The 22,618-nt window shown below is 43.5% G+C and overlaps 2 protein-coding genes and 1 pseudogene across 2 annotated transcripts in view; 2 read left to right on the top strand and 1 right to left on the bottom strand.

Moving 5' to 3' along the window:
• Positions 1-1,719: 1,719 nt before the first annotated feature.
• Positions 1,720-5,930, bottom strand: LOC139386061 (gastrin-releasing peptide receptor-like). The gene is made up of 3 exons (XM_071131481.1): positions 5,527-5,930; positions 2,276-2,621; positions 1,720-2,115 (listed from the first exon to the last, which is right to left on the bottom strand). Exons 1-3 carry the CDS (start codon positions 5,928-5,930, stop codon positions 1,720-1,722), a joined length of 1,146 nt encoding a protein of 381 aa, XP_070987582.1.
• Positions 5,931-11,565: 5,635 nt separating this feature from the next.
• Positions 11,566-14,852, top strand: LOC139406141 (lanC-like protein 3; annotated as a pseudogene).
• Positions 14,853-17,740: 2,888 nt separating this feature from the next.
• Positions 17,741-22,618, top strand: part of LOC139404026 (X-linked Kx blood group (McLeod syndrome)) — a 36,331-nt gene continuing 31,453 nt past the window's right edge. Inside the window, exon 1 of the mRNA XM_071147179.1 lies at positions 17,741-18,097. Coding sequence (XP_071003280.1) covers positions 17,853-18,097 — 245 coding nt within the window. The 5' untranslated portion in view covers positions 17,741-17,852. The remainder of the gene's footprint in view (positions 18,098-22,618) is intronic.

Genomic DNA, 22,618 nt, shown 5'->3' with positions numbered 1-22,618 from the left:
GCTTAGGGTCGTTGTCCTGGTCGTTGTCCCCAATCAGGCCACTCTACCATAAAGGCCTGATTGGTGGTGTGAGGCAGAGACGGTTGTCCTTCAGGAAGGTTCTCCCATCTCCACAGAGGAACTCGGGACCATCACATCCCTGACCAAGGCCCTTCTCCCCCAATTGCTCAGTTTGGCCGGGCGGCCAGCTCTAAGAAGAGTCTTGATGGTTCCAAACTTCTTCCATTTAAGAATGATGGAGGCTACTGTGGTCTTGGGGACCTTCAATGCTGCAGACATTTTTTCGTACCCTTCTCCAGATCTGTGCCTCGACACAATCCTGTCTCGCAGCCTTTGGGACAATTCCTTCAACCTCATGGCTTGGTTTTTGCTCTGACATGCACTGTCAACTGTGGGACCTTATATAAACAGGTGTGTGTCTCTCCAAATCATGTGCAATCAATGGAATTTACCATAGGTGGACTCCAATCAAGTTGTAGAAACATCTCAAGGATAATCAATGGAAACAGGATGCACCTGAGCTCAATTTTGAGTCTTATAGCAAAAGGTCTGAATACTTATGTAAATAAGGTACTTGTTTTATTTTTAATACATTTGCAAAAAATTCCTAAAACCCGTTTTTGCTTTGTCATTGTGGGGTATTGTGTGTAGATTGATGATATAAAAATTGAATTAATCAATTTTAGAATAAGGATATAAAGTAACAAAATGTGGAAAAAGTCAAGGGGTCTGAATACTTTCCGAATGCACTGTACTGTAGTCTGATCCATATAATGAACTGTTTACCAATGCTGAGATGTTTATGGGTTTGTAGATAGAACGTTTCCAAGCCTTTGATGCAGGACTGACTACTCCTGGGCAGCTGTTGTTAAAGGAAGTTGATATTTCAGTGTAGGCTACAGAATTCAAACACTCATATGAACAACAATCTAATATGTATCTTTCAAAGCACTGAGGTTGTTGGTGTTTTAGTCAGCTGGAGATATCCCTACAGAACTGTCCTTTAGGCTTGTGTACACAATGGCAGCTTCAGTACCTCTTCATTACCTGGTCATCGACATCTTATTCACATCTGGTTGGGTTGTCAACTTCTCTAATGGATCAATACAGTTCTAATGAGAAACCAGAACATAACTGCATCTCTGGAGGACTGAGACACATTGGTTTGAATACGTAGCAGTAGCTGTTAAGATGATACATTTGAAACTTAAAATCAGAGGTGTCAAGTAACTAATTACAACTACTCCTGTTACTGTAATTGAGTAGCTTTTTCGAGTACTTGTATGGGTACTTTAACTACTTGTAATATTTTTTTTTATCTCAACTACTTTTTCTGAGTACTTTTTAAATGAGCTACTTTCCATTTTTACTTGAGGAGTTTTTTTACACCAGTAAATGTACTTCTTCTTGAGTAAAATGTAGTTAAAGTAACTTCTACTTGAGTAGGATATTTCAGGATATTTCTTTCCACCCCTGCTTAAAATAAAACACTTTGTATCAATCATGGATCATGGGATGCATATACTGAAGCCCTGCATAAAAACCATAGACTTAGAATGAATTAATGGTGCTACAATATCAACACTTGAAGTTAGAACACAGGCCCACTACAGTATATGGGTTACAGCCATAAATTATTCTGTGATTTGATTGGTTGGCAGTATGTCAGTCTTGGAATGTCACTTTTACAAGTCTAAAGCATCATCTTCAGCACAGTCACTACACACAGTCTTCCTGACTAACATGAGCTCCGTTGACGAGGCTGAAGTTAGCCAGAGACTGATTGTTGCTCTTGACCGAGGTCAGTCGCGTGTTGCTCCGCCCCATGCTTTGAGCATTACAGTTGATTGGTGGACGACGGCGGCAGTGGAGCTGTTTGTTGAACTGCTTCTGGAAGCTATTACTGAGCAGGTAGAGGGCAATAGGGTTGACACAGGAGTTGGTAAAGGCCAGGATGCGGGCACCCACGCTGGCGATGAAGTGTCCCAGGGACGTGTCCACCTGGCCGTAGTGGTAGGAGCGGTACAGGTAGATCACATGACTGGGGAGCCAGCATACAGCGAACAAACCCACAAAAACCAGGACTGTCTTAGCCAGACGCTTCCTTGACTCAATCTGTGGGGATGGTAAAGAAAGCATCATTCAATTGGAGTATTCAGAAGGACACACACACAAACTCATACACACATTTCTCATTTTCCCATTTGACTATTTACTATGTCTCATTAAATGATAAACACCTAAATGTCCAGTTTCCAAACACACATTCACACACCTGTTTTTTGATGTGTAAGTGTGCCTCCACGGGCATGTCTGAGGCGCTCTGGATCAGGCTGCGTGCGATGAAGCAGTAGTACACAGAAATGATGAGAAGGGGGATGATGTAGAAGATGAGAAAGAAGGCCATAGAGTGGATCTTAGGGTGCAGATCCCCAGCATGGGGGTAGGGAGCGCATGTCACAAAGGTGTCATTGGTCTGGCCGATGTTGAAGGTGTGAAGGTCGGAGAAGACCACCTCAGGAACAGCTAGGGTCATGGAGAACAGCCATATGGCTGCTGCTCGGAAGCAGATCTTAGCTGTGGACGTATGGATGTCCATGGGTTTGACAATGGCCTTGTACCTGGGACAAGTAGAAAACTCATTTCATTACATTTACCAGTCATTTAGCACAGGGGTTCCCAACCATTTTTCCACAAGGCCCCTTTTTCACATTTGAAAATAGATAGGCTATTTAATAATTATAATTATCATAATGGATAAGGAAAATAAAGTCTAGACCCGATTTCCCCAAATGCTACTCCGTTAGCAAATATGTTTTACTATGATAATTATACTTTCTCTTTTACAGAAAGTGAAGAGATCAATTGATAGTGACAGAGCCACACATTGTATAAGATTACTTCCCAAGCAAAGTCCAATTTTGTTGACTTCTCGACTTTAGAAGATCGTAGCTTAGCTTCTGAATATCATAGAGACAAAGCAAAGATATTCATTCCCATGTGCATCAGAGTCGCGTCAACATCTTGTTTCTAGCTTAAAGCCCACCCTCCCCCAGATCCTTTATCATTAAAGAAAAATTGTCGTCAAAGCTTTATATAGGAAGGGAGAGGGGGGCGTGTTTGAAATCTTTTATATCCCATGTCCCTTCACAGGGGCGGGCCACTGATTGAGCAGAGCCCTACCGTATGAAAACCCAAATCTCACATTTTAGAAGCTAAAATCACATTCCATCCCATCATGGATAGTTTCATATTCAAACATTTAAATTGAACAACAATTCCATGTGAATCCGATAACTCTGATGTGTAGACTTTACACTGTAGAGTTTATGTCATCTTATCATTGATGAGAATGTCTCAGATGACAACCGAACTGACATCATATTCATTAAGTACCACTGCATATGTTCAATTGGTCTGATTACCAGAATATAGTTCATTTCCCCCCACCTTCTGATGTTCCCAGAATCTCTATGTTAACCAAGGGGTTTTCAAATGTCACATCAGTAGGGTAGAGAGAGGGAAAAGGGGGGAAGAGGTATTTATAACTGTCATAAACCTACACCCAGGCCAACATCATGACACTGTTTGAGTGTGTCATGTGTGCCTGTAAGAAATTAAGACAGTGGACAGCTCCCTGGTTGCTAATTAACTGAGATAGGCCAGTCTGCCTGTCTTCACCTCACTAAAGGAACATTCACTCTCTCTTTCAGCTCTGACTAATAGCCTTCTAAGAACTTTTTGAACTCCAGGTTCCAATGATGAAAGAACTTTGATGAACAAAGAACTCTGCAGAGCAAGAACAGAGGAGCTGAGAACATAGTGGGATAGAATAATAGAACAGAATAGAGCACAGCTCAGGAGCCTGCTGAGCATTCACGCCTTTCCTGCTCACTTTTCAATATTTGGTATTCAGTCGTGTAAAGCGCTCTGCGGATGACTACCTTCAAATGCTGAAAACCCTCCCACTTGCTGGCCAACACATTTTCTCCTGGACTTTTCATTCAATATAGTTGTTAGTACATTTACAGTATCTTAAGCCACCACTTTAAATACGGTGTACTTTTCGGGTTAGAATTTTGTCGACAGACTACAATATATAGAGAGAATGGTTCAGAATATTAAGGATCAATGAAAGAACAACATCTAAATATATGCCTATTGTCTCTGTTTCAGCACTAATTGGTAGATTTAAAAAATACTCTGACGTGTAGATTATTTAGGTTTAGGAAAGTATTTATAATTGCCTGCACTAATCATAGAATTGTTTGATAACACAGCCAAGTTTTGCTCCATATGTGGTCAGGTTCAAACTGTTACGGCTTGGTCTGCGCTAACAATTGAATTAGCCTACATGTCTTTTCTTTATATTATCAACTGTTACTAATGATCCTCAGTAACAACCACACAGCCTTGACGGCGTGTACAGTGAGAAAATGAAGGTACATTAGACAATGAAATTAAATGGAATGATAAGTATACCAATTGAAGGGAACTAACAGTAAATTGGCAGTTGAATATTTGTGGTTATTAAGCCTACTGACGGTTGATACTGATATTGGCTAATATTTGACATGATTTAAATAGGAAACAGAGAAGGTCGGGGTAGCATATCATTTAGACATTCGATAGTGCCCATCCCTGGAAATGTATGCACGCCTAAAAACTCGGGTCAGAATCGGTCCCTTGATGTACTGTCAAATGCAACAGTTTTCTTTGCATCATGAGGGCAATTCTAAAGCCATTAATTATCAACATGTTGAAAATGGCTTTTATGTTGTCTCTGTGTGTCCTGACAAGTGATTTAATGTCTATGGGACTTCAGCACCGTGCCAGTTATACACTCTCACTAAAAGCCAAAAGCGGCCATTTAACGACAATTTCTGCCATTATTTCTAAAAAAGTGGCGCCACAAATGCCACAAGGGTTGCCATATCTCTTTATTTCTGTTGATTGAAAATGTTAGGATAACATAATTTTGAGGAGTGAATTGATGAATAGAACAAAATAAAAGATTGGACTTGAATTACATTAGGCCTACACAGAATGAACATGTAATGCATAAACAAGATCCCTCTTTATAGTATGTGAGCTAAACCCCACCGGTTCACTCTCTCTTCTGTGAATTTGTCTGCAGTGAACAACATCTGCAACCAGGCTGAAAGTGTAGGCTGGTGTAATACTGTGTCACCTAATTACACGACCTGTCTGTTCATGCTACCATACCTGCCTGTTCATATTACAATGCCAAAGAATGGTTGGAAAACTTCAATGAAGGCTGTTCTTTTGTTTTTACGTTTACTTGAAAAAGTTCATGGAACTTCCCGTCGGAGGGATTGAGAAAACAACACTTCTGATTATAAAAGCCTCACCTATCTGCAGAGAGAGTTCATGGAACTTCCCGTCGGGGGGATTGAGAAAACAACACTTCTGATTATAAAAGCCTCACCTATCTGCAGAGAGAGTTCATGGAACTTCTCGTCGGGGGGATTGAGAAAACAACACTTCTGATTATAAAAGCCTCACCTATCTGCAGAGAGCGCAGTGAGTGTGAAGACGGAGACGCCGACGGAGGTGAGTTGGATGAACGGGATGAGTTTGCATCCCACCCGGCCGAAGAGCCATTTGTCCGCGAGGTACCGGCTGGCGTCCACCGGAGCGCACGTTACTAGAAGCAGCAGGTCCCCGAGCGCGAGGCTGGACATGAACAGGTTGGGCACAGTCCGCATGGATTTAACTGTGATAAACGTCCTCATTAGCGTGACGTTACCAATAAATCCAATAATGATTAGTAATCCGTAGACGGTGGCGATAGCAATACTGGGCAGCCAAATGTAGTACGTCTGGACCTCTGTGTTGATACTGGACACTTGCGATACGTTAAAAATCATGTTCTCAGGGTTTAAAATGAACGAGTCCTCCAAAGACATAGTTGGTGTCTTCTTTATTGAAAGTTTGTAAAAATATATATTCTTAAAGTTACCTTTGGTATGGCTTGATGTTAAGAAAAATGTTGTGACTCATAACTTATCGTGTTCCCAATACCAATTCAGAATAGCCTAATAGCATCATAAAAAGCTGCCAATCTGAAACTAAACCTTTAAATATCAGGGCTCATCTGTAAAAGAGACGTTGGTCCCAGTCAAAAAATACATAAAAATATAATAATTTGAATGATGCAAAGAATGTCCAACTATCAGATATATATGTAGGGTTCTCTCATCAACCTTCAATGTATATTGAGTCGGCATCTGTGTGGGGGTTATAAACTCACTGACGGCGTGCGTCACTTGCGCCCTGCCCTATTCGGTGGAAGAGTTGCGACAAGTGGATGGATGGACTTAACTCAGGAGTTCCAGTCCACCACGCAACCAATGTACACTACTGGGATGTTTGTTTGGTGCATAGACGTAGGTTTGGGACGCCTTATTCACCTTCATATTCCCTTTGCATTAACTCAGTCCCAACCCAGACCTTAGCCTGTGCTCTGTCTATCTGACCATTAGAAACACCGTTGTCATCTATAACTGTAATTTGCTTGGGTAAAAAAAATACCCCAAATAACGGTGGTTAAAAAAAACATAACATTCTATCCACTGTCTCAAAAATTCGACTACATCACACTGTCCTCGTTCATTTTGAGACTGTGGTATGTGTTCATTCTCTGATAATAACCCAGCCCACTGAAAGTTGTCAAGATCCTCACCAGGAGGCCAATAATTGAGCTGGTAAAATGGTGGAATTGACTGAATATTCATCACACATGGAATGACTAAGACGTTTTCGTGATGGACACACACGAATTTCCCATTTTACGTTTCTCATTAAATGATAAACACTAAACGTCCAGTGTATGTTATGTGCATACATAACGGTGAAATTAGCTATTTTCTGTGATTCACTGACTGATATTACAGCCCAAAAAATGGGTTATATTGTCACATACACCAGATAGGTGCAGTGAAATTTGTTGTTTTACAGGTTCAGTCATAGTAGTATGGCACCCCTATTGAAAATGTGGGTTAAGTGCCTTGCTCAACGTCACAACGACAGATGTTTAACCTTTTCGGCTCGGATATTCAAACCAGCGACCTTTTGATTACTGACCCAAGGCGCTAACTGCTAGGCTACCTGCTGTGACTGTTCTTTTGTTGAAATACACTGCACTCTATGCCACAAAGACAAGGGGACCGTTTAATTATAGACACACCGGATCTGAATAATAATTAACCTATGGAAATCAAATCAAATCAAATGAGCAGTAGACAACAATGTGCAAATCAAATATGCTGATTTCTCAAGAGGTCTGCTGAGAAAATGAAGCTTTTAATGGGCAGCTACTTATTTCAAACCTTACATCATCATTCCCTAATGAATCTTTGTGTTCTTCTCAATTAGATGATTCATGTTATTCCCTGATTAGAAAGTTATAGTTGTTAAACCAGCTCTGTTCAATGCTCAGGCTGTGCTGACAAAATGAAGCTTTTAATGGGCAGCTACTTACTTCAACCCTTACATCATCATCCCCTAATAAGTATATTATATCTATGTGTGGCTGCATACCTGAAGGATGCACTAACCCATATCAGTGGAGATACTGCATGCCAACCTCGGTAGTCCCCAGTGATCCACCCAAGGATTGGAATATCTCTATTGCTTCTGTCTGGTTGTTTGATATTTATTGAGCACCACAATCAACTCATAGCCAAATTATCCAACACCCTCAAGAATCCACCTGCAACTTTGCATGAATATTTGTGCAGAATTCACAGCATTCAAGGATAAAGTTGACATCAACAGTTGATGTTAGCATTCCAAGGGTACAACTTTGCTCTCAGGAAATTAAGTTGTTAGTTTATATATGTTTATATATGTACATGTAAAATGGAATATATCTACATAGTTTCATATTTCTACCTCATCACTAGTAGCAGCAGTAGTAGTATGATTATTACAGTGTCTCGTATTATTAGTGTCGTGTATGAGAAACAGACGCCTCACAAGTCCTCAACTGGCAGCTTCATCAAAACGCCAGTCTCAACGTCAACAGTGAAGAGGCAACTCTGGGATGCTGGCCTTGTAGGCAGAGTTCCTCTGTCCAGTGTCTGTGTTCTTTTGCCCATGTTAATCATTTCTTTTTATTGGCCAGTCAGAGATATGGCTTTTTCTTTGCAACTCTGCCTAGAAGGCCAGCATCCCGGGGGCCTCTTCATTGTTGCCATTGAGACTGGTGTTTTGCGTGTACCATTTAATGAAGCTGCCAGTTGAGGACTTGTGGGGCGCTTGTTTCTCAAACTAGACACTCTAATGTACTTGTCCTCTTGTTCAGTTGTGCACCGGGGCCTCCCACTCCTCTTTCTATTCTAGTTAAAGCCAGTTTGCGCTGTTCTGTGAAGGGAGTAGTACACAGCGTTGTACGAGATCTTCAATTTCATGGCAATTTCTCACATGGAATATCCTTCATTTCTCAGGACAAGAATAGACTGATGAGTTTCAGAAGAAAGTTATTTGTTTCTGGACGTTTTGAGCCTGTAATCGAAACCTCAAATGCTGATGCTCCAGATACTCAACTAGTCTAAAGAAGGTACATTTTATTGCTTCTTTGATCAGAACAACAGTTTTCAGCTATGCTAACATAATTGCTAGAGGGCTTTCTAATGATCAATTAGCCTTTCAAAATGTAAACTTGGATTAGCTAACACAACGTGCCATTGGAACACAGGATTGATGGTTGCTGATAATGGGCCTCTGTACGCCTATGTAGATATTCCATTTAAAAAATCATCCGTTTCCAGCTCCAATAGTCATTTACAACATTAACAATGTCTACACTGTATTTCTGATCAATTTGATGTTATTTTAATGGACAGAAAATGTGCTTTTCTTTTAAAACAAGGACATTTCTAAGTGACCCCAAACTTTTGAACGGTAGTGCATCTCTTGTCCCCCTATTTTAGGTTGGTATAAAATGCTACCATCTGGCTCGTCACATGCATTGCTCCTGACGACTTACCCAGAATTGAATTCCGCTGCTCTATCGACCCGCTACATACGCTCAGTCTAAATTTGCAAGTTGTTTGTGTGACTTCAAAATGAGGGGTGTTGTATAAAACAAATGATTGGATAATGTCTAACAAATCTGACCAATCAGAGTATCAAAGTTGACAAAAGTCATCATGTCGGCTGGCTCTGTCTCAACCCATCGGTTTCTGAGACCAATCAGAACAGTCATAATGTGTTCCTATTCTAGAAATCATAGGAGAGGGAGGCAAATCTAGAGTCATCGTGGAGAAGGAAACTCAGTTTGGCCGTAGCGTTGTGGATGGGTAGCCAGGCTTATACAGCTTATCAGAGAGCCTGATAAAGTGAGTCTACCCAGATGCTTTTAAATGTCACACGGCAGATGATAACCTTTTTTACATGCTGTAATTGTGTACAACTCAAAGGGGAGCAGTGTGACAGTGAGTCCTGTTTTGTTGCTGGTGATTGTGGCTTGACATTTTTGGGGTTGGAGTGAAGAGGTGACCAGTTTAACCACTTCATTGCTCTCAGTCACGACTCCTTAGAAACTGTAAAATAAAAACACATGAACTGAATGACATTCATCCACTCCATAACAGCACACCAATGGTTCCCCCACGGAGAGTGTTATCCACTGATTGAAGGAGGCACAATAGCCCCTCATACTTTATGAATAGATCTCCAAAGGTCCTCAGCATTGCTCTGTAACTTGGACTAAAAGCAGCAGATGATGTCTCATTCCGTGCACCACTTCAGAGAGAGCACACTGGTATCTCACTAAAATAGGTGCAATTTTCACAACTAGGCTGTGTTGGAAGATCCAGTAGAGTCATGTGTACCAGTCTTTTTTGTGGTATACTTTGGTGTGAAATAGTCTAACATGCTGCTAAGTGCATCTTTTATACCTTAACTGGTTGATTAGAGGAATATTCTAAAAACTTTAGGTCACAGTCTCAAAACATTTAGGATCCAGCTTCCCAGAACGTCCTCCTGTGCCCAGCAGGGTATAAACATATTATAGGAGAATACATGGCACAAAGCATCTGCCCTGACCATGTTTCTACATTGGCTCTCCTGTATGCCACAGAACTGTGTTAGCCAGCTGAAAAAACACCTAGATATTAGAATTTGATTAATCAATCACATGCGTTCTAACTTCTAGTAGTTTGACATTACAGGAGTAAAATCGATTCAGAATGCTCTGGGATATCTGATTACCACTGAGATCTTGCTCAAGCATTGCCAGGGCTGGAAGTTATTATTATTCATTTAAGATAAGGAAAGGGCACAGGTTTCAGAGCATTGATGCCATTTTATTTCTCTAACTCAATCACAAATTACATTCAGCCTCTCTCCCTGTCTTCACTTCAATGAAAGGGGACAGAATTTACATCATAGTTCAGATTATTATCTGGATTTCCCAGGCAACCGACGCTCACCTCTATCGCATAGAGAACTGATTATTTGTGTCTAAAATGAACTCATCTCTATTGTTCAGTTCATTTGTCTGAAATAGACTGTGGATATCCCAGAGAGAAATCAGTTATTTCTAAAAGCCATCGTTTGAATGAGTCATTCAAGACGCCTTATACAATTACCACCTCCCATAGAGTTAGAACCGCAGCAGGAAACAATAGGAATACAAGTAATCTAAGAAATATAATTTAAAAAATAATCTATTAAAAGCACTTTCCTGAACGTCGTGAACTCTCTGAACTATATTACAATTATTGATATAATGTTGTCTTTGTGCCGCTCATTGTGCGGCAATGAGTTTTAGCACCACGGACAGCAACTGGTCCGACGCTCTAGCCGTATATGGAACCGCGAGAACATCTGCCTTCATCCTCTTCCGTTTGAAAAATATTTCTCAACGGGGTGCTCCGGCCAGCTAAGGCACTCTTGCTTTGATCTGCAACGCAAAAAAACGTGACTACCGTCTGTGTATGGACATCGTGCATCACATATAGCTGAGTCCTGTCTACTCGCATTGCATTCAGTGATCAAAGGGGAATAGAACGTTCCCATAGGCATTTTTGGTCTATAGGCCTACTAACTATGTCCAACTTTGTTTGGTTTTAAACTAAATGAAAAAAAAGTATACTTTACATTTGACGTTCATTGCATGAATAACAAGCCGTGTGTGAACTTGTGCATATACCACCATCTACTGGTAACACGCCTGTACTTGGAAGGCATGTATGAGATAAGACTTGTTGCTGGTCTGTGATTCTTCTGATCAAAAGTGGTTGGGATAATTTGCTTTAATCGATTGATTAACAAAAATAATTGTCTTCAAACACTAGGCACACGATGTTGGAATAACAATAACAAATCGTCATTGACTGAGGGGGATAGAGAATGCGGTGTTGAGAATACAAATCCCATAAATCTTAGGTAGATTATGGTTGGTAGAATAAGACATTTCTGGGTTCCATGAAGACGCCTGATCATCACCAATATTAGGCTACCAGACATTTTATCCAAGGCGTTTACCAGTCAGTGGTAGGCTATTGGCCAGTGCATTGCTTCCCTCCATTGGTGATGGAAAACGCCCGTTGATTTGCCAACCGTTTCGCCGACTACAAAGATGCGTTTCTCGTAGGTCAAGGCGTCGAATCGGTGGTACCCTCGGTCAATGCCTTTATAGAGAAGATTCTAAACAAGGTGCCACACGGATCCACCGACTGCGATGGTGGGCTATACGACGGTCCCGCTGGGGTGGCATACATGCTGTACCATGTCTCCGAATGTGCTTTGTTTTCCGACCATAGGGATACTTATCTCAAAACCTCAAAGCAGATCATTGACGTGTCTGTGGGGTACGTGGATGGGGAGAAGGACACAAACATACAGGCCTCATTTCTCCTCGGTGGGGCGGCATCTATACCGTCGCTGCGATGGTGTACAAAGCCCTGGGCATGGCGGACTTCGTCAAGCCGCTTACCAAATTTCGGAACCTGTGGAAGATATGCTCACCCATCAATTTCTTGGAGTGCGGCTCTGACGAGCTGTTCGTGGGGCGGGCGGGGTACCTGTGCGCTGACCTGGTGGTGAAACAGAAACTGGGGATAGAGGTGAGAGCCTGAGGGAACAGGGAAAATACCCATTACTAAAATCAAAAAATGATTAGGCCTACTGACCAGGAGATATATGACCTGAAACATAATGTATCTCTACTGGCTCTCTTGGCTCCATATTCCCTGATCTCAAACATTACTTTAATGAAATAAACTTCTCAAATCTAATGTCACAGATTCTTAGCAAGGATCAGATCCAGGCCATTTGCCAGGCTATCATAGAGTCTGGTAAACAGTATGCCACGAGGAAGAGAAAACCCTATCCTCTCATGTACTCCTACTATGGGACTGAGTATTTCGGTAATTAGGCCTACATGTCTAGCCTACATGGTTGAGTGGCAGGAGGCGGGATTACTAATGAGCTTATATTGTCATGAGGGCCTTAAATGACCTCTTTGTCATTTGTGTGACGCCTTCACTCTTATCTGAAAGGACTAGATAGGTGAAAGCCCAGTAGCAGCCACAATACCCAGGCCCATCGCCTCAACAGAACACAGTACCCAGACCTCCCGCCTCAACAGAACACAGTAACCAGACCCACCGCCTCAACAGAACACAGTACCCAGACCCACCGCCTCAACAGAACACAGTACCCAGACCCACCGCCTCAACAGAACACAGTACCCAGACCCACCGCCTCAACAGAACACAATACCCAGACCCACCGCCTCAACAGAACACAGTACCCAGACCCACCGCCTCAACAGAACACAGTACCCAGACCCACCGCCTCAACAGAACACAATACCCAGACCCACCGCCTCAACAGAACACAGTACCCAGACCCACCGCCTCAACAGAACACAATACCCAGACCCACCGCCTCAACAGAGCACAGCACCCAGACCCAGACCCACCTCCGCAACAGAACACAGTACCCAGACCCACAGCCTCAACAGAGCACAGCACCCAGACCCAGACCCACCGCCTCAACAGAACACAGTACCCAGACCCACTTCCTCAACACAGTACCCAGAACCACTGTGAACAGAACACAGTACCCAGAACCATTGTGAACAGAACACAGTACCCAGACCCACTGCCTCAATAGAACACAGTAAGCAGACCCACAGACCCACCAGACCCACTGCCCACAACCCAGACCTGGACCAACCACCTCAATAGAACACAAGTGTTCCATGTGTCCAGCATTTGACTGAAGGAGTCACAGGGTATTCTCTAATGGAATCAGAGAGGCTGTCTTTTTGAATGGATGCAGGCTATTGAATCATGTGATTTATGCTTGTATGTGCTGCTTGTGTGTGTGTGTGTGTGTGCACCTGTGTTTCTCTACCCAGGTGCAGCCCATGGCCTGTCGTCGGTGCTGCAGATGTTGCTGTGTTACCAGGAGGTGCTGAATGGAGGGGACAGGGATCTGGTCGGGCAGATTGTGGACTTCCTCATGAACTAGGAGCAGAACGGTAACTGGCCGGCCGAGCTGGGAGCCATGACAGAGAGGGAGAATGAGCTGGTGCACTGGTGCCATGGTGCGCCAGGTACACTTTCAATCTGGCTCTTAATTGATTGATGTACTGATTTAGATAATATAGATACAATAAGAGGTAAGTGGTTTCCCAGGTTTCCAATGTAATTGATGATCATGCCTCTTCCCAGGTGTAGCCTACCTCTTTGACAAAGCCTACCTGATCAATAGGAAGCCCCAGTACCTGGACACATGCATCCGCAGTGGGGAGCAGGTGTGGCTGAAGGGCCTGCTGAAGAAAGGTCCAGGGATCTGCCATGGAATGGCAGGCAGCGCCTATGTCTTCATGTTACTGTACTGCCTCACAGGGAACTCCAAATCTACCGTGCTCAGAGGCATGGAGGCTTAGTTGGACAAATCGCTGCTGTTCTCTGTTTCCCTCTCTCTCTTTCTCTGTCTCCTGTACTCTTCTAATATCTCCTTTCTTTGTGTATCTCTCCTTATCTCACCCTAGTTCTAGTGGATTCCTCTCCTTGGTCTGCACTGATCTGAAAACACAGGCTGGGTTAAAGCAACGTAGTGGATTCCTCTCCTTGGTCTGCACTGATCTGAAAACACAGGCTGGGTTAAAGCAACGTAGTGGATTCCTCTCCTTGGTCTGCACTGATCTGAAAACACAGGCTGGGTTAAAGCAACGTAGTGGCTTCCTCTCCTTGGTCTGCACTGATCTGAAAACACAGGCTGGGTTAAAGCAACGTAGTGGATTCCTTGCAGCGCAGTGCTTTCACCTGGCGTGCTCTTTCACATCAGCGCATATGTGGAGATAGGACATGAGAAGAGGAAGCAGCTTTTGACTATTGAGATGCAACCCCCTGCCCTGCCTCACCCTCACCAAAGATACTGTATATAATGACGAGATGGTTTTGTCTCCACCCTAACAATGGGAGTCGTTGTCCCAAAGGTGGGAAGACAGGCGATATGCTTATCAGTCTGCTTATTAAACGCAATGAGCCCATCGAAACACATTGAATAACACTGCGTGGACAGATGTTGACGGTAGTGGACCCACAAGCTTTGCCTCTTCCTCTCTGCCCTGACCCAAGTCTCCTCTTTTCTCCCCACAGGTTTGCAGAGTTCCTGTTTACGGAAGAGTTCAAGGTGGGCTCCTGCTCAGTCACCAGTGTTTATAGTCTGTTTGAGGGCCTGTCTGGAACCGTTTGCTTCTTGGGTTGACTTCCTTCAGCCCGACCAATCAGAGTTCCCACTCTTTAGTGTGTTTGTGTGATTAAGGCTACGGTTGAACAATGCATCCTTCCTTCCTCCTTACATTACAAGGATGGCTCACCACAGAATTAAAACTTGAACTGGTTATGTCATCACTGATTGTTCTTTTATTAATGTGAAGTGTTTATGTGATTCTTAGATGAAATGTGTTGTTAATATCTGAGGGCGAGGGTGTCGCTATCAATGTGAGACATTTCTCCCAGAACAACTATGCTCTGCTGACATTGACGTTCTGCTTTATTTCCTGTCTGGTAAAAATATGAAAGCCTCCCTTTCAAATCAAATTATATTGGTCACATACACATGGTTAGCAGATGTTAATGCGAGTGTAGCAAAATGCATGTGCTTCTAGTCCCGACAGTGCAGTAATATCTAACAAGTAATCTAACAAATTCACAACAACTACCCTATACACACAAATGTAAAGGGATGAATAAGAATATGTACATATAAATATATGAATGAGCGATGGTCGTGTGGCATAGGCAAGATGCAGTAAATGGTATAGAATACAGTATATACAGTTGAAGTGGGAAGTTTACTTACACTTTAGCCAAATACATTTAAACTCAGTTTTTCACAATTCCTGACATTTAATCCTAGTAAAAATTCCCTGTCTTAGTTAGGCCAGTTAGGATCACCACTTAATTTTAAGAATGTGAAATGTCAGAATAATAGTAGAGGGAATTATTTATTGCAGCTTTCCTTTCTTTCATCACATTCCCAGTGGGTCAGAAGTTTACATACTCAATTAGTATTTGGTAGCATTGCCTTTAAATTGGTTAACTTGAGTCAAACATTTTGGGTAGCCTTCCACAAGCTTCCCACAATAAGTTGGGTGAATTTTGGCCCATTCCTCCTGACAGAGCTGGTGTAACTGAGTCAGGTTTGTAGGCCTCCTTGCTCGCAAACGCTTTTTCAGTTCTGCCCACACATTTTCTATAGGATTGAAGTCAGGGCTTTGTGATGGCCCCTCCAATACCTTGACTTTGTTGTCCTTAAGCCACTTTGCCACAACTTTGGAATTATGCTTGGGGTCATTGTCCATTTGGAAGACCCATTTACGACCAAGCTGTAACTTAATGACTGATGTCTTGAGATGTTGCTTCAAAATGTACAGATAGTTTTCTTTCCTCATGATGCCATCTATTTTGTGAAGTGCACCAGTACCTCCTGCAGCAAAGCACCCCCACATGATGCTGCCACCCCCACATGATGCTGCCACCCCCATGCTTCACGTTGGGATGGTGTTCTTCGGCTTGCAAGCCTCCCCCTTTTTCATCCAAACATAATGATGGTCATTATGGCCAAACAGTTCTATTTTTGTTTCATCAGACCAGAGGACATTGCTCCAAAAAGTAAGATCTTTGTCCTCATGTGCAATTGCAAACCGTAGTCTGGCTTTATCTGGTTTTGGGGAAGTGGATTCTTCCTTGCTGAGCGGCCTGTCAGATTATGTCGATATAGGACTTGTTTTACTGTGGATATAGATACTTTTGTAATGGTTTCCTCCAGCATTTTCACAAGGTCCTTTGATGTTGTTCTGGGATTGATTTGCACTTTTCACACGAAAGTATGTTCATCTCTAGGAGACAGAATGCGTATGATATGAAAACATTATTAAAGTGGCGTTATTTAAAGTGACCAGTGATACCTTTATTACATCCATTTATTGAAGTGGTCAGAGATTTTAGTCTGTATGTTGGCAGCAGCCTCTCTATGGCTGTTTAACAGTCGGATGGCCTTGAGATAGAAGCTGTTTTACAGTCTCAGTACAGTCTCAGTATTTTTGGCCTTCCTGTGACATCGGGTGTTGATGGTGTCCTGGAGGGCAGGTAGATTGCCCCGGTGATGCATTGTGCAGACCGCATTACCCCCTGGAGAGCCTTGCGGTTGAGGGCGGTGCAGTTGCCGTACCAGGCGTATACAGCGCAACAGGATGCTCTCGATCAGTGGTCTAAAACACTGCATCACAGTACAAGAGGTGTCACTGCAGTACTTGGTTCGAATCCAGGCTGCATCACTTCTGGCCGTGATAGGGCCCGTCGTTGTGGACTATGAATCCCATTGTTAGGGCGGAGACACAAGCATCTCGACACTATATCCAGTTTCTCTGTTTACTGTGCAAATACAAATAAGAGTAATGGAGAGCACTGTATAATACGACATACTTAGCATACTGATAGGTATTAGGCCTACACAGATCAACACATGGTTCACTTGAGGGTGCTGTTAAAATAGGTCCAAATATCATAATTAGTAATCTGGATCAACTCAAACCATTGTTTACCACCTGGGAATTCTTGCAACTTTATTGCAACTTTCTTAAGACACATTAAATGGAGGTTTTAACATGAGCCATTTGCTTCACTGTATGGCAACAGCCGTACATTCATTTGTACCCTGATATTTGGTGAGCTACTCTCCAGTTGAAAAATGCCCAATTTCTTATGGACGCTATCTGTGATGTTACTCTCTGAACTGACCTTACTTGAGAACACTAGATTAGACTGTATCTGTGACGCAATTTCTTTGGTAGGAAATCTGTTGAGGTCAATGTTTCCATGTGTTGCATTGTCAATATGTAGGTGGCCTAAAGGCTTCCTGTTCTTTAAAGATAACCTCTTGATAATGTATACTGTATACTATAATGTGGGCCTATTGATATATTCATGTAAAGCCTCCTGTAATATTGTGGCATTTTTTCCTTACATGTGTAATTTATTGATTTGCAGGATCATTAAAGCCTTCCAAATTGAGGATAATTACTGTTATTTTTGTTGTTGTTGAACAGCGATGAGGGCGCCTCTGAATGTTTTTATCATTAGTTCTTCGCACACATGAGCGCAATGCGAACTCAACGCGCCACCTATCGGTCCTTTCCGGAACAACACCACTAGACGAGAAATAGCCTGTCAAATAGATGAGCCCTAGACACAGCAAGCGCTCGACAGGAGAGCATCTCCCTCACGGAGTCGGCTCTCGGTTAATGCACGATGGTAGGGAAGAGCGGCCCGCCTTCCCCGATGGCTGAGTGAGTGAGGATGCGACTCCCCAGCTCCATATTTGTTTCGGTGTCTCTGTTCACGGCTGAGACCACGGCAGCCCTCTACCTCAGCTCCACATACCGCTCCGACGGCGACCAGATCTGGCAAGGGCTCACCCTCCTCTTCACCCTAGTAACGTCGGTGCTCGTGCAGCTGACGCTCACCTTCATTCACCGGGACCTTAGCAGGGACCGACCGCTTGTTCTGCTGCTTCACATCCTGCAGCTCGGACCCATCGTGAGGTAAGTAGCCGGTGGAAGAGGCGAGAGAGCCGTGCTCTCCTACAGTTTCCCGTTATTTATGTGCGCTCTACCATCACCACACCGAGCCACCTCCAAATTCGTAGCATCATGCAGTTGTAAGTAGGCTAGTCCACCACTGCTGATCTCTAAAGCTGCCTGGCAAAGATTGTACAATATCTCGCCTTGAATGAAAATGTTTGGTAGACAATGACCAAACCGTGGCTGAAATGAGTGACAACGTCTTGGGTGATTCAATGTTGTTTCAATACAAAGGAGATTTAAATTCCCCCAACTGTCGGGGGAAGGCTCAATGTGTAACCTCATAAGAATATTATAGCCTGACGATGGAGAATCGGAGCTCAACGTGTCAGTCTTGCTGTCTTTGTTGTTGTGGCCCTTTTGTCTCTTGCTACAGGCCACAACACACACTGCGCCGTGCGCAGTAGGGCCTGCAGAGCCAGGGGCGGATTTAGTCATTTGGATGCCCCAGGCAGAGCCCAGGTTTTACAACCTGGAGTCAGGGGCAGAGATAACATTGTAACCGTTTATCTGGGACACCCGAAATAGTATGATATGTTAAGTTTAGTATGGCATGTATTAAGTTGTGAATGTCCATCATCCATTTTGTATGATATATTATGATCACAATATGACAAATTGCAATTCCTACAATATGTTACAAATTGCAATTCCTACAATATGTTACGAATTTGCTAAATGTATGATATCTTACGAATTCCAATGTTAGCATTTTAATGTTAGCATAGATAGGTGGCTAATGTTAACTAGGCTAGGGGTTAAGGTTAGGGTTAATGTCAGCAGAGGCTCCTTAGAGGAGGAAAGGGAGGACAATCCTACTCAGTGAATTTCCTAAAAATAAAAATAGTGAAACATTAAAAAGTTAGCCTTTTCAGATAAAACTATACTAAATATATTAATGTCACCAAACTGATTAAAACACACTGTTTTAGAATGAAGGTCTACTGTAGCCCAATCAGCACTCTTTGGGGTTGCACCATGGTGTAGCCAGAGGACAAGCTATTTTCCATCTGCCTCAGGGTACATTGACTTTAATACAAAACCTATTGAACCCCATCCATAGACTTACACAGTAATGATTAAGACTTACGGAGGATGTCCTCCAACCTACAGGAGCTCTTGCAGCATGAACTGACATGTTGTCCACCTGTAACGGCTCTCGTCAGTGGAAGGAAGAGTGGACCAAAGCGCAGCGTGGAAAGTGTTCATGATATTTAATTTCAAGAAACACTCAAACAAAAATAACAAATCCTAAAAAAAACAAAAGCGAAAAGTTCCGTTAGGCACAGAAACCTCATAAGAATATTATACCCAAAGGTGCACCTCATAAGAATATTATACACAAAGGTGCACCTCATAAGAATATTATACACAAAGGTGCACCTCATAAGAATATTATACCCAAAGGTGCACCTCATAAGAATATTATACACAAAGGTGCACCTCATAAGAATATTATACCCAAAGGTGCACCTCATAAGAATATTATACACAAAGGTGCACCTCATAAGAATATTATACCCAAAGGTGCACCTCATAAGAATATTATACCCAAAGGTGCACCTCATAAGAATATTATACACAAAGGTGCACCTCATAAGAATATTATACACAAAGGTGCACCTCATAAGAATATTATACACAAAGGTGCACCTCATAAGAATATTATACACAAAGGTGCACCTCATAAGAATATTATACACAAAGGTGCACCTCATAAGAATATTATACACAAAGGTGCGGACTCCGGCCGCAAACCTGAACCTATAGGGGAGGGTCCGGGTGGGCATCTACTCTCGGTGGGGGCTCCGGTGCGGGACGCAGACCCCGCTCCGCTTTAGGCTCCCCCCACTTTGGTGGCGCCTCCGGTGCAGGGATCATCGCCGGGACCTCCGTAGATTGTCGCTGCAAGCTCTTGACTGGAGGCTCCAGACTAGGGACCGTCACTAGAGGCTCCGGACTGGGGACCGTCGCTGCAGGTTCCGGACTGGGGACCGTCGCTGCAGGCTCCGGACTGGGGACCGTCGCTGCAGGTTCCGGACTGGGGACCGTCGCTGGAGGCTTCGTACGTGGAGTCGAAACAGATTTCACCGGACTGAGGAAACGTACTGGAAGCCTGGTACGTTGAGCTGCCACAACGCGTCCTGGCTGGATACCCACTTTAGCTCGGTGAGTGTGGAGAGCTGGCACAGGACGCACTGGGCTAAGAAGGTGCACTGGAGGCATAGTGCATATAGCCGGCGCAGGATATACTGGGCCATGGAGGCGCACTGGAGGTCTGGAGCGTAGAGCTGGCACAACATGTCCTGGCTGAATACCCCCTGTAGCACGGCACGTGCGGGGAGCAGGCACAGGCCGCACTGGGTTGTGCTGGCGAACTAGGAATACCGTGCGTAGAGCTGGCGCAGGATATCCTGGGCCGAAGAGACGCACCGGAGACCAGGAGCGCTGAGCCGGCACAATCCATCCTGGCTGAATGCCCACTCTAGCACGGCAACTGCGGGGAGCTTGCACAGAGCGCACCGGTGCGCATCCACAGCCCGGTGAAAGGCACGGTGCGCAGAACCGGAAAACTTGGCACTTGAACCGTGACCAACTCCTCACTGTATTTACAGGGAGTTGGTTCTCGTTCACCGCTTAGTTCCGCTCGTTCCGCTCGCCAACCCGTGTGCCCCCCAAATGTTTTTTGGGGCTGCCTCTCGAGCTTCCGTCATTGAGCTAATTCTTCGTATAGTCGCAGTTCCACTCTCGCTGCCTCCATCTGCTCCCTTGGACGGCGATACTCCCGGCCCGTGTCCAGGGTCCTTCCCCCTCCAGGATTTCCTCCCATGTCCAGTTCTCCAGGCCACGCTGCTTGGTCCTTTTTTGGTGGGGTGTTCTGTAACGGCTGTCATCGGTGGAAGGAAGAGTGGACCAAAGCGCAGCGTGGAAAGTGTTCATGATATTTATTTTCAAGAAACACTCAAGCAAAAATAGCAAATCCCCAAAAAACTAAAGCGAACAGTTCCGTCAGGCACAGACACTAAACAGAAAATAACACCCCACAAAACCCAAACGGAAAATCACAACTTATATATGATCCCCAATCAGAGACAACGATAGACAGCTGCCTCTGATTGGGAACCACACTCAAAAAAAACATCAAAGAAATAGAAAACATAGATTTTCCCACCCCAGTCACACCCCGACCTAACCAAACATAGAGAATAAATAAGGATCTCTAAGGTCAGGGCATGACACCACCTAATCAAAGGATCAGAGAATGAATCTAGTAAAAAAAGCTACAGCTACCAAGCACTGCAGTGCATAAAATGTGGTGAGTAGAGAAAGACGATAGTTGAACTGTTTTGAACAAATTAATTTATACAAAAATTAAGGAGAAGCAGCAGAGAGAGAGAGCTATATTTAGTTATTTTTTTACTTTCACTTCCACTTCCATAACTAGCTAATGTAGCTCGCTAATTTAGCCTACTCAAACACCCAGCTCAAAAAAAGAGAAATGCTATTTATATTAGCTGGCTATCCAACACCGGAACTCTTCCAAGTCAAATGTAAACTTTCGATTTTATTAATTTATTGCCACTGGGGCCCGCCGGTGAAACTGCTAAACTGCTTGCTTTACACTGTACTGCGTGATTGTAGCGGGTTTACTAACGCATTAGGTCTAGTAGCTATGTTGACTATGACGTTAGCTAAAATGGTGACATTGACAATGATGTAGGCTGTGTGTAGTGGTAAGCGGTTATGGTATGAAGGTTTGGCTTGAATAGTTTTTTTTTGCCTGGTCACAGAGAGCTGTTGTGTTGTGCACTGAATTCCACAAGCGAAGGGAAAATGTGAGAGTAGGAGAGCAGGTAGATGCGAGAAGGAATAATACAACGAGCAAAGTGATGTTGCTGTTTGTATGTGGCTGCTATGAAAGTGAACTGTGTGTGCGGGTGATCAGGGGTGTACTCATTCCGCTGAATCTGTTGAAAACGTTTCTTAAACAGAACGAAACGAGGATAAACCTACCTGAATTTATCCAATAGAAACGCTTGTTTGCAACTGTTTGGACTAATGATTATACCCTAGATCAGCTAGATGCTGGCACGAGTGGGCAAGGCAATATTGAATGTGTCACTGTCTGTCACCTTGGTTACTCCAATTGTCTCTCGACCTGTGCAACTACGTTATAAACTTTCATTCTTAGGCTAGGATGTAGCAACCTCGTGATGGGTATAGGGAAAATGATCATGTAGTAGCCTAAACCTATCGATGTTACATTGAGCTGGGCGAATGGAATATGAATGAGGGGGGTGGCCTTGAGTGGAGCATGGGGGGGCCTCAAGCGGAGAAATTATAAAAAATAAATGATTCCTAGTATTATTTGTTTTAAATTATGCCCGGCTCACAAGACCCCTTGATGATGTGAGGTCTGAGGCAATTGCCTATTCTGCCTTATGGTAAGTCCGCCACTGTGCAGACCTGATCAATAGGCCT

This window comes from Oncorhynchus clarkii, chromosome 3 (assembly GCF_045791955.1).
Source record: "Oncorhynchus clarkii lewisi isolate Uvic-CL-2024 chromosome 3, UVic_Ocla_1.0, whole genome shotgun sequence".
Lineage (NCBI taxonomy): Eukaryota > Metazoa > Chordata > Actinopteri > Salmoniformes > Salmonidae > Oncorhynchus > Oncorhynchus clarkii.
This window is presented reverse-complemented; position numbering and strand designations above follow the sequence as displayed.

Excerpts from the sequence above, each read along its gene's own strand:
- LOC139386061 (XM_071131481.1), bottom strand. The coding sequence starts at position 5,930 with ATGTCTTTGGAGGACTCGTTCATTTTAAACCCTGAGAACATGATTTTT. Across the intron at positions 2,622-5,526 it reads ACTGCGCTCTCTGCAGATAG|GTACAAGGCCATTGTCAAAC; the intron begins GTGAGGCTTTTA and ends TACTTGTCCCAG. Across the intron at positions 2,116-2,275 it reads ACTTACACATCAAAAAACAG|ATTGAGTCAAGGAAGCGTCT; the intron begins GTGTGTGAATGT and ends CCATCCCCACAG.